Here is a 12,398-nt window from a genome sequence, read left to right on the forward strand (position 1 = left end):
AATAGTAGCACCAGGCCACTCCCCTGGACTCAGATAAAATCTCTTCAGAATCTTGCAACTTGAAATTCTGAGGAAGACCCCATTTCAACCTTCCCACCACCTGTTCTCTCCCCCTCAGCCCATTCTCTTCTCCTTGGATGTCAATTCCTGTCCCGAACCCGCCCCCCACCCAGGCTCTTTTTCCGGTGGTATGTGCCAGCCGGTCCTGCATCCCACATCCCCAGCTGTTGACATTTCGTTGCCATTACCCACGGCATAAAGAAAGGGGCCCTGTTAGTCAACAATAGGGGGAAAGACAGAGACAATGGGAAATTGTGCTTCCGATGGGTGGGAACAGAGAAGGAAAGGACAGACAGACAGATGGGGAGGGCAGAGCTGGATAGAAGGGGTCAGCTTCCTTGAAGCAGCCCACCTTAAGAGCCTCTTCCCAAAGGGCCATGCACACCCAGATGCCACCGGTGGGCAAAGATGCTGGGACGGGAGGTAGAGGAGCTGCCTAAATGAGACCCACATGGAAATGCAGAGGAACCGAGCTTGACTGCTATGGATCTGTGAGCCACATTCAGGGTTCATTCCCATCCCACCTACACCTTCACGCCCACTGGTCAGTCCACCCCCTTCTGGTTCAGGAGCGTTTAGAAGAAACAAGGCACCTGCTTTCTGCACTCTTCCAGGTAATCAGTTCTGAGCTGACCCTTTACTCCATCTTCCCTCCTGGTTCCCACCCCTCATTCCAAGCCCATCATCTCCTCCTGGTCCCAGGACGGTGAGCTCCACAGATAAAGGTGCGGGGCTGGACACAGGTCACTTAGCCTGGCTTAGTGACTGATGGTTGAGAGACGCTTCCAGCACTCTTCTTCTTCTTTGAGCACAGGGAGGAAGCCTTTCTCACAGGTATAAAGGGAGTAACCACGTTGGTCAAGTGCTCAAGCCCTGGGGCTTCAAAGTGCTTGGACTTCCAGAGAGACCCAGATACACCTTTACCAGGACCCACTTGACTGCCTTGAGCATTGCTCCCTTCGTCTCTGAAAGAGACCAGCTACTCACAGGTAGGCAATGGGGCTGCTGGCTACCATGTCATTTTTGGCAAGAGGATGAAAACACTATGTGGACTCATTTTAAACTACAGAAATATATGGGGCTGGGGTTGTGGCTCGGTGGTAGAGCACTTGCTTAGCATGTGGGAGGTACTGGGTTAGATTTTCAGCACCACATATAAATATATAAATAAACGTCCATTGACAAGAAAATATTTTTTAAACAATACAGAAATATAGATCAGTGATAAAGAGCTTGTCAGATCTGGGTTCAAATCCCAGCAGATCCTTCCTCTTACTATGTGACCACACTGAAGTTTCCTAAAAAGTGTGCACCTTTGTTTCAACATGTGTCATGTGGTGTTTGTTAGTTCCTGTCCTCACAGGATTGCTAGGAAGGGGAAATACACACTTATGTATATAAGTATATACACAAAGTGCTTGAAGTGGTGTCAGGCATATTTGACTTTAAACATTTTTTTAGTCATTTCAGAGTTCTTTTTAAAATTATTTATTTATTTTTTAAAAATACATGACAGTAGAATGTATTATAATTCTTATTACACATATAGAGCACAATTTTTCATATCTTTGTATAAAGTATGTTCACGCCAATTCATGTCTTTATACATGTTGAACATTTAAGATGTTGATGCTAGCTGTCATTATAGTTGGTTCCAGATTCAATGTCAGTTCTCATGTCACTCTTTTTTTTTTTGGTGGGGGTGGGTAACTGAGGATTGAACCCAGGAGCACTTAACCACTGAGCCACATCCCCAGCCCTTTTTTGTATTTTATTTAGAGACAGGGTCTCCCTGAGTTGTTTAGTGCCTTGATAAGTTGCTGAGGCTGCCTTTGCACTCACAGTCCTCCTGCCTCAGCCTCCCAGCTGCAGGAATCACAGGTGTGTGCCACTACACCTGGCCATGGTCACCCTTATTTAGCAGGTTTTCCTAACAGTGCAAGAGGGTCTCTCATTCAGATCCTGTCCCAAGTACTCTCACTTTGAATCACTGGGAACTTCTTACTTATGTCTAAACTGTTTCTCCAGCACGTTAGTGTCTGGCCCTCATTTGCAGGAAGATGGAGCTCAGTTCTTTAGATTTCTGGCTACTCTTCAGGAAGTTTCCTTGCTCTCCCCATACCCTCTCTCTTCCTATCAGAGGTCCTTAACATAAGTTCATTCATTAAAACACCCACAGACACTCCTACTGTGTGTCACAAACAAGAGCTAAGAACCGGAGATGATGGTGATGAAAGCACTCAAACACACACACACACACACACACACACACACACACACACACACACACATTCTGTATCAGGAACTGCTTTAAACACTTTACATTTACCATATTAATTCATCAAATCCTCACAACTACTTACTACTCAGTGAGGTAGGTATGCTATTATTATCCACATTTTACTAATGCAGACAGGAGGCAGAGAGAGGTTAAATAACTTGTTTAAAGTTCTACAGTTAGGATGTGGAAGAGCCACATTTGAAAATAAAACCAGGTCAAGGGGTCCTCAGTCTAATTTAAAATAGATATGACAAAGAAGGGGGGAATCGTCTGACAAAATAGACAATTGCATTTGAAATAGTTTTTAAATATATGGATTGATTGGTTGATTTTTATATAGTGCTGAGGATCAAATCCAGTGCCTCTTGTATGCTGGGCAAGTGCTCTTGTATGCTGGGCAAGTGCTCTACCACTGAGCCACAACCACAGTCCTGAAATAGTTTTTATGGCTTTATAATTTTATACTTTATAACTTCTGGAAAACCTCACTTATATAATCTACACATGCACATGATTATTTTCAAATGCACACCATTAGGTTAGATACTAATAAAATTACTTCTAAGGAAAAACAATCCCCAGTCCAGTACATTAGATCACAGTGCACTACAGTATAGCAAACTGGGAATGAGAAAAGTTTTCCCAGAGGGGGTGGGGGCCAACTGATGCCTGTGTAAAGGACGTGACCTTCAACTTGGGCTGCTTTGGAATTTGCCAGAAGTCCAGCATGTCTGGAGCACAGTGAAGAGTGGGGGATGGTGAGGGACAGCACCGGGCCGATTTCAGCCGTGCAGGGGAGACTGGATCATAGGGAGATTGGGAAGCTGTAGTCGGGAGACTGGGGAGCCACTGTTTCAAGCAGGAGATGTCAAGGTTATATTTATTCTGAATTTGGGATGGAGAAAGGGTGTGGGGGGAACAGACTGGAGATGACAACTGGATGGCACGCTCAGGAAGTAGCACCTGGGATGGGAGGGGACAGAGATGCTATATCAGGACCTGCTGATGGAGGAGAGGTGGGCCAGGAAGAGGGATGGCCCTCTGGCAGAGTGGGTGGGGTCTTTACTCCCTCCCCTCGCCATACCTTCCTTTTGTCACCAGCTCCTTTTCTGCCCCCTGGGCTTCCCAGTTGGATAGCTCCCTCCGGGAGTTCCTAAGGGGGTTCTTCTTTCCCCACCCCATTCCCCCCAGTCCTAGGGAATGCCCCTTTTGTGCCCTGCAGACCGTGCCTTCCGACGGCTCATCATGCCAGGTGGCCTCACCCTTCCTGCACTGTGCCGACTCCTTCTCCCTTGGGCCTTTGCTATCTTCCACAAAGCCCTGGGGGATTCAGGTAAGACCCCAGCCCAGCCCAGAACCTGGAACACACTGGGGGGAGCCATCAGGGGTGGGAAGATGGAAAGGGCCGCTGTTAGAGGTACTAGGAGAGTCAGTGAGGAATGGGCAATGGAGAGGGTCAGGGGACCAGGGGAAAGTCTCTGGGGGCAGGGTCTGCATGGGCACTTGGGGCAGTGAGGATCAGGGGGTTCCTGCCACTGTGGCCCCCTCTGCCCAGCATTCCACCCGGGCCCCCACTACCTCCTGCCCCCCATCCACGAGGTCATTCACTCTCGTCGTGGGGCCACGGCCACGCTACCCTGCGTCCTGGGCGCCTCGCCTCCCAGTTACAAGGTACGCTGGAGCAAAGTGGAGCCCGGGGAGCTCCGGGAGACACTGATCCTCATCACCAACGGACTGCACGCCCGGGGCTATGGGCCTCTGGGAGGGCGCGCCAGGATGCGTAGGGGCCATCGCCTGGACGCCTCCCTGGTCATCGAGGGCGTGCGCTTGGAGGACGAGGGCCGGTACCGCTGCGAGCTCGTCAACGGCCTCGAGGACGAGAGCGTGGCGCTGACCTTGCGCCTAGAAGGTGAGGCCCTTCCGCGGCCTTCTGTTCCTCCCTGGACAGGGTCGCCTGGCGCGGGTCTCCCAGAACTCCGTCCCAGCACCGTCCCGCCGCTCCCGGGTCCTCGCAGCAGCTTCCCCAGGCCGCGCCGCCCTCTTCTCCCCTCCGCCCACCTGTCGCCCCGCCCGACTCCCCGCCCCGGCAGGTGTGGTGTTTCCCTACCAACCCAGCCGCGGCCGGTACCAGTTCAATTACTACGAGGCGAAGCAGGCGTGCGAGGAGCAGGACGGACGCCTGGCCACTTACAGCCAGCTGTACCAGGGTGAGCGGCCAAGCCCCGGCACCGCCCGACCCCACCCCGGGTGTCACCGGGGGCCCAACCGGAGAGCCCGGTGACTTGACGCCTGTCTTCCCCCGCCCTCCGCCCTGCGCAGCGTGGACCGAGGGGCTGGACTGGTGTAACGCGGGCTGGCTGCTGGAGGGCTCCGTGCGCTACCCCGTGCTCACCGCGCGCGCTCCGTGCGGCGGCCGAGGGCGGCCGGGCATCCGCAGCTACGGGCCACGCGACCGCAAGCGCGACCGCTACGACGCCTTCTGCTTCACCTCGGCTCTGGCAGGTGAGGGGCGGAGGGAGCCGGCCACTGGGACTTGGGGCGGGGTCTGAAGAATAGAGACGGAAAATTCGGGGCGCAAAGCGCGTGTCGCGGGCGGTGGCCTCCCTTCCCGAGGTTCCGCCGTCCCTCCAGCAGCCCGCCGCCGGGGCTCCTTCCCCGCTCCGAAACCCACCTGCATCCGGTTGCCGCGACCCTTTCTCTGCCACCACCCGAGTGGTGCTGGCCCTGCGCCCTGCTCCGCAGCCCGAGGGTCTGAATCCTGGCGCCACCGCGCCTCCCCGCTCCTCGTGGCTAGTGACCCCGCTTTGGTCCCTAGGCCAGGTGTTCTTCGTGCCTGGGCGACTGACGCTCTCCGAAGCGCACGCGGCGTGCCGGCGGCGCGGGGCGGTGGTAGCCAAGGTCGGGCACCTCTACGCCGCCTGGAAGTTCTCGGGGCTGGACCAATGCGACGGCGGCTGGCTGGCGGACGGCAGCGTGCGCTTCCCCATCACTGCGCCAAGGCCGCGCTGCGGGGGCCTCCCGGACCCCGGGGTGCGCAGCTTCGGCTTCCCCAGACCCCAGCAGGCGGCCTACGGGACCTACTGCTACGCGGAGTAGAATCCACGGCCCCCCATCAGCGCCCGCCAAGAAGAGTGGTGGCGGGGTCACTTGCCGCCCCTTTCCCAGGAGCCTTCTTTCTGTCACGCCACACGCGGAGCGGTCCGTCCTGACCTGCCTTCCCAGCCAGGGGCTTCGGGCCATGGACTCCGGCTGGCCCGGCTTTGGGGAGGGGAGGTGGTGGCATCCCTCGCGGCTGCGTGCGACCCTTGGACCCGTGGACCGCAGACCCACGGGGTTCCTATCCCAGAGAACGCAGACACACAGGGCGGAGGGTCGCCCCGAGGAATTAACTGGCCTCTGCGTACAGTAATAAAATAACGTGGGGACCTTCCGTGTCTGATGAGGCTGGGAAGCGTGGGGGTGTGGGTGTGCGGGAGGAATGACCCGGGACCCAGCGTGCAGACTGCGCGCCTGAGAAGACAGGGTAGGAGGAGGGGATCCACTGCCTCCAAAGGATGGGTTATCAGAAGACAGCATTGCGACAGAAGGGCTATCACAGGCTGGTAGCGCTGAGCGCAACTACTGGACCCGACCTTGCTGGCCGATGGTGCCATGAGCCACAATTTGGACGCGGCGCGGAGCTTCCTGGAGCAGCTGGAGGAACAGGGCGGCCTGAAGGGTGAAGTTCTGGCCGTGAGTTCAGTGTCCCCAGAGAGCAAAGTCCACGGCCCGCTTGGAGGGTTCATACACACTAGGGACCCAGTGTCCTGGTCGCACTTGGGGAACAATGCCCCTGTTGGGCAGGGCAGGCCACGCAGGTGCAGTAGGAGAGGGCGATGGTACACCTGCGCTGGAAGTCCCTCACCCAGGCTACACCTGACGACCTGGGTCACCCTGTGATTCCAAGAAGAGGAAGGGGAGGAAGAGGAACATGGAGGCTCTAATGCGGAGTGGATGAAGGACGTGGGTGAAGGACTTTTCTGACCCCTCTGGTCTCAGCCTCCTTGTTGAAGTGGGGACATTAATGACCAAACTGAGAATTAAAAAGTGTAGGTAAAAGTGCCTAGCATATCTTTGGGGCCCACTTCCTAGGTGCCTTTGTCACGACTTAAAAGATTCTAAATATTTCAATAAGGGTAATACAATCAAAGCTTAACGCTGGAGTAAGAAGCACCCTAGGCATACTACAGGCAATAAAATATTTAAAATGTAACTTACCAAATATAGAAACATGCTGTACAAATACTCAAACCTGATATGTGATGGTATGTATCAAATTTAGAAATATGTGGATATGTAAATGTATAAAAATAAATGTGATTTTTAAAAGGTGAAAAAAAAGGGGGGGCTATCACAGACCAAGGGAGAGAGCAGGAAAGTCTCCTGGCCCAGGACCCCCCCCCAGAACCCAGACTGTTACTGCGACAGGTGCCACGCGGGGGCGCCGCGCACTCACCTAGGGTTCCTCTAGTTCTCCTGTTAGGAGAGCTGCACACCCCGAGGCCTGCCCTCTGGGCCCCAGAAAACAAATATACTGTGGACCTAAACATATTTCAAAATGTGTTTACATCTTGACAGTCTCCCAGAGCGCAAGAGGCTGAGACAGGAGGTTCAAAGTCAGCCTCAGCAAAGGCGAGGTACTAAGCAACTCAGTGAGACCCTGTCTCTAAATAAAATACAAAATAAGGCTGGGGATGTGGCTCAGTGGTCAAGTGTCCCGAGTTCAATCCTTGGTACGTATATATAAATAAATAAATAAATAAATAAATAAATAAATTCAAAAGGAAAGACAGCTGTTAAAATCAATGGGAAATTAATCCTTCCAGAGGAGACAAACACCAAACTCCAGGCCACAGGCAAACCCAGAACTAGAACAATGACCCTCTAAACATATGGCTAAAATTACTAATCAATAGACAAACTCTAATGTTACCAATTTATTTTTCATGTATTTCATGTACGTGTGCGCACACACACACACACACACACACACAGTTATGTATAGCTTAACAACAAGGAAATGTTTTTAAGAACTCATGTGATTTTCTCCTCGTTCCAACATCACAGGGTGTACTTACATAAACCTGGATGGTAGAGCCTACTGTATACCTAGGCTATAGGGTGGAGTCTTGCTTTCAGGCCACAAAACTGTTCAGCATGTTACTGTACATAATATTGTAGACAATTATAACACAATGGTGTTTGGGGGATTTAAAAATAGAAAAGTTACAGTAAAATTATGGTATGAAAGACAACAAGATGGTGAGCTTGTCCAGGGCCCTCATGGTGAGTGGAGTGTGCAGGACTGGAAGCTCCTCTGGGTGAGTCAGTGACTGTGCAGTGAGTGGACCTGATGCCCTACTGTACACTACTGTACACTTTATAAACACTCTAGGCCACAGCAACTTTATAAAGAACATTTTTCTTTTTTCATTAACAAATTAACCTTAGCTTACTGTAACTCCACCCCCCCTTTTTTTTGTTAGATTGTTCTGTTTTTGGTGATACTGGGGATTGAACCCTGGGCCCCACATCTGCTAGAGGAATTCCCTACCACTGAGCTACACCCCCCTGCACTGTAACTTTTTTACTTCATAAATTTTGAGATCTTTAAAAACTTTTCCACTCTGTTTGTAATAGCACTTAGTTGAAAACAAACATTATAGCAGCCATACAAAAATATTTCTTACCTTATATCCTCACTCTATGAGCTTTCATCTATTAATCATTCTTTATTTTTTTAAGTTGTCAGTGGATCTTTTTTATTTACTTATATGTGGTGCTGAGGATCAAACCCAGGGCCTCACACAGGCCAGGCGAGCGCTCTACCACTGAGCCACGCATCCAGCCCTTACTAATCATTTTTTAAAAACTTTTTTGTTAAAAACTAAGACACACACACACATATTAGCCTACACGAGGCCAGAATCATAATTGCCACGGTCTGCTACCTTCACATCTTGTCCCCCTGGAAGGTATTTAGGGATAGCAACACACTGGGAGCTGCCGGAGCTGCGTCTCCTCTGACAGAGACGCCTTCTCTGGAATCACCCCTGAAGGGCCTCCTGAGGCTCTTGAAGAGGTGGCACTCTGCAGAACTGTGTGCATGGTGGTTTGCTTCCCTCTTCATGGTGATTTGCTTTCACGTGGATAATACTCTTCTTTATAAATGAGAACCTTTCAGTGTTGGGTCTGTGCTTTCGAACTTTTTATTTATTTTAGTTGTTGATGGGCCTTTATTTTATTTATTTATGTGTGGTGCCGAGTTGAACCTAGTGCCTCACACATGCCAGGCAAGAGTGCTACCACTGGGGCTGGGGATGTGGCTCAAGCGGTAGCGCGCTTGCCTGGCATGCGTGCGGCCCGGGTTCGATCCTCAGCACCACATACCAACAAAGATGTTGTGTCTGCCGAAAACTGAAAAATAAATATTAAAATTCTCTCTCTCTCTTAAAAAAAACAAAAAAAACAAAAAAACGCTACCACTGAGCCACAGCCCCATCCACGCTTTCAAACTTTTTAAGGAGATTTCTGAGGTTTACAAAGCTTCTGCCAAGCCCTTCACTGTGAATTTTCTTGGGACTTCTTTTTCTTCTGAAGTTTCCTTTTCTCTTGCCTTTCTTTAGCTTTAATTTCACTAGGCAATAGGAACGTTTCAGCTCCGTTATCATCTTTTGAACATTATTTATTTTTAAATTTGTTTTTAAGCCCTGGGGATATAGCTCAGCTAATAGAGTGCTTGCCTTGCATGTACAAGGCCCTGGGTTCTAATCCCAGCGCGCGCGCGCACACACACACACACACACACACACACACAATGGTATGTTAACCCAACGACTATATAGAATTATAAAGCTCTAATAAAAAATTAAGTTTGTTCTTTAAAGTTATACATGACAATAGAGCATAATTTGACATATTCATACAAACATGGGATACATCTTATTCTAATTGGGATCCCAGTCTTGTGATTGTACATGACGTGGAGACTCACTGTGTGTATTTATGTACATAGGAAAGCTAAGTCAGATTCATTTCACTGTCTTTCCTATTTCCTGTTGCTCCACCCTTCCCTTCAGTCCCAGCTGTCTAGTCCAGGATTCTTCTATTCTTCCCTCCCACCTCCATGATCATCTTATGGGACCACTATTATATATGGGGTCCTCAATTGACTGAAATACAGTAAGTGACCATATTTACTGCTCAAGTAATCTAACTACACTGCAAATCTTGAATAATACATTTACATACAACAACCAATCCTACAGGCTGCCTGGTAACATCCTAAACCATAATTATGAGTGGGGTAAAATATATAAATATTCTAATGGTGCTTGATACATGTTTTAAAGTTGTCTTCCAAGGGACAATAACTGTTCAATCATTTTGCTCTCATTGTTAAAAAGCATTGATTGCACAGGACATCAGCTAAGGATCAGGGAGTGAACAGCATCTTCAATGACCACAGTACAGCAAGTAAAACATTTGTGCCAACCCCTAAGCCTCTGTTTTCTCATCTTGATCGTGGGATAATAATAACTGTTTCCTGAATTTGTTGTAAACATTAATGGAAACATTGCATACACTGGGTTGCATATGCCTGGTCCACACAAGAGGCACTCAAAAGTGGCACCTGTAATGACCATGGTAACAATAACATAGCAGCAGTAATAATTATTGTTCAGGATGTTACCAGGCAGCCTGTAGGATTGGTTGTTGTATGTGAACGTATTATTCAAGATTAGCTAGACCAAATCTCAAGGGCTTAAAACAGCAAAAGTTTATTTCTCATTCAGTCTACATGTGGTCAATAAGAGGGCTCATCTAGCCAGGTGCAGTGGTGCACACCTGCAATCCCAACATTTTAGGAGGCTGAGGCAGGAGGATCGTAAGTTCAAAGCCAGCCTCAGCAATTCAGCTTAGGCCCTAAGTAACTCAGCAAGACCCTGTCTCTAAATAAAATATAAAAACTCCTAGGTTTAATCCTGGTTACCACCCACACACCCCTCACAAAGAGGCGTCATCTTATTTTAGACATTCAAGGACCCAGGCTGATAGAGCAGCCACCATCTCAAATGCCTTCAATCATCACTCCAGGAGGAAAAAAAGAAAGAGCCCTAGCAATTAAGGCTCCCACGCAGAAGGGACACCTGTCCCTTAAATTCACACCTCATTGGCCAGAACCAATTGCATAGCCCCGCACAACCACAAGGGGGCAGGAGAGAACAATCCTACTTGGGACTAGAAGCAGAACTGGGACCCAGTACCAATACATATATATGCATATATTCATACACATTTTATTTGTCACCTCCACTGTTGGTTGAGTCCCCTCTGGGAGCTTTAGCTCTCAAGCATTTCTGGCTTGTCCTGAGTCCAAAAGTGTTCTCACATCAAGAAAAAAAAAATCCCTCAGGCAGAGTCACAGATGTCACAAAGATCCCTTCTCCTTGTAGAGGTGAATGCTGGAAAACTGGGTCACCGCTGCAATCCACTCTGCCTGCTCAGATCTTTTGTGCCTGTATTAGATCTACTGATTCCCTTTGTCCTGTCACGCTGATGCTTCAAGGTGACGACTGATTGCTAGTTCTTTTCTTTCATTGCTTTTTCACTGAGCGCCATCCCCAGGCCTATTTTGTATTTTATTTAGAGACGGGATCTCCCTGAGTTGTGTAGGGCCTCGCCCAATTGCTGAGCCTGGCTCTGAACTCATGATCCTCCTGCCTCAGCTTCTCGTTGCTATTTCTGGTTCCACTCTGGGAAGTGAACCCAGGGCTTCCAGCATGCTAGGCAAGCGCCCTGCCACTGAGCTACATCCCTAGCTCACGATTTCTGTTGCTTTGAAAGAAAGTCTTACAACAGAAGGGTCAGTGGGACCAACTACAGTCACTATAGCTCCAAGCCTGCATCACACGTAACACTTCCCTCCTCTACGATTCATTCTCTGGAGCTCTCCAGTGGAAAAACAGACTCTCATCCCTGAAGGTCTCAGTCTTTCAATATCAAACTCTTCACCAACCACTGTTGCTACAACTTCTTGTTTATGGGATAATCAAAATCAAGTATCCTCCGTGCATGGTAACCCCAGAGGCTGAGGCAGGAGGATTGCAAGTTCAAGGCCACCCTGAGCAACTCAGTGAGACCCTGTCTCAAAACATTAAAAGGGCTGGGGCTCTAGCTCGGTGGTAGAGCACCCCTGGGGTCCATTCACTGTATAAAACAAATCAAATGTCTATGCCAATATAATTTCTTTCTTTACCTACTGACCAATTGGCATGAGGTGCCCAAAATGACCCTGTAGTTGCTGTGGCCTTAGGTTTAGTGGTACCTTTACTGTGACCTCTGGTAATGCGTCCTCTGCCCCAGGAACCAGGGCTTCTGGTCTTGCAGAGCCTAACTGGATAGGAAGTGGAAGCACCAGTTCCCCAAATGGGCCTCTAGGGCTGATGATGAGGGAGGTGGTCGTTTTCAGGCCTTAGTTCCTGTGCCCATGATTCCTAGCTACCTAGGATTCAGCACTGCATAAGGACCGTTGGCTCCAAAGAATATACTGCATTTTGAGAAGCAGCAGCCCAATGCCAGAGGACCTTCTCTCCAAACTGGTTTTGGATATGCTGTAAAGAGACCATGCTAAACCAGGTGCTGGGGTGCACGCCTGTAATCTCAGTGGCTCAGGAGGCTGAGGCAGGAGAATTTCGAGTTCGAAGCCAGCTTCAGAAACTTAGTGAGACCCTGCCTCAAAATAATAAAATATTTTTAAAAAGCTTGGGGGGCTGGGGTAGTGGCTCAGTGGTAGAGCACTCACCTAGCATGTGCGAGGGCCTGGATTTGATCCTCCGCACCACATAAAAATAAAATTAAGATATTGTGTCTACCTATAACTAAAAAGTAAATATTTTCTTAAAAATTTTAAAAAAGAAAAGAGCTTGGGATGTGGCTCAGTTGCTAAGTGCCCCTGCGTTCAATCCCCGGTATTAAAAGAAAAAAAAAATGCCATGCTGGTCAACTATCGAGTTGG

General features: G+C 49.3%; 1 protein-coding gene across 2 annotated transcripts; it reads left to right on the forward strand.

The window, feature by feature from the left end:
- The first annotated feature begins 385 nt into the window (after positions 1–385).
- On the forward strand, positions 386–5,739 carry HAPLN2 (hyaluronan and proteoglycan link protein 2). 2 transcript variants are annotated; one of them, XM_081307831.1, is made up of 7 exons: positions 386–674; positions 875–1,049; positions 3,564–3,674; positions 3,897–4,250; positions 4,432–4,548; positions 4,661–4,843; positions 5,157–5,739. In XM_081307831.1, exons 1-7 carry the CDS (start codon positions 501–503, stop codon positions 5,435–5,437), a joined length of 1,395 nt encoding a protein of 464 aa, XP_081163957.1. In that variant the 5' UTR covers positions 386–500; the 3' UTR covers positions 5,438–5,739. The 2 variants fall into 2 exon arrangements, with proteins under 2 accessions (XP_081163957.1, XP_081163958.1); XM_081307832.1 differs by lacking the exon at positions 875–1,049 and having other exon boundaries at positions 583–674.
- The last annotated feature ends 6,659 nt before the right edge of the window (positions 5,740–12,398 follow it).

Source organism: Spermophilus citellus (assembly GCF_964194105.1).
Source record: "Spermophilus citellus genome assembly, chromosome: 9".
In the NCBI taxonomy this organism is placed as follows: Eukaryota; Metazoa; Chordata; class Mammalia; order Rodentia; family Sciuridae; genus Spermophilus; species Spermophilus citellus.

Bases quoted from the DNA above. Each gene is read 5' to 3' on its own strand.
- HAPLN2 (XM_081307831.1), top strand. From the start codon at position 501: ATGAGACCCACATGGAAATGCAGAGGAACCGAGCTTGACTGCTATGGA. The intron at 675-874 runs GTAATCAGTTCT...CTTTGAGCACAG, and splicing joins TGCTTTCTGCACTCTTCCAG to GGAGGAAGCCTTTCTCACAG. The intron at 1,050-3,563 runs GTAGGCAATGGG...TGTGCCCTGCAG, and splicing joins AAGAGACCAGCTACTCACAG to ACCGTGCCTTCCGACGGCTC.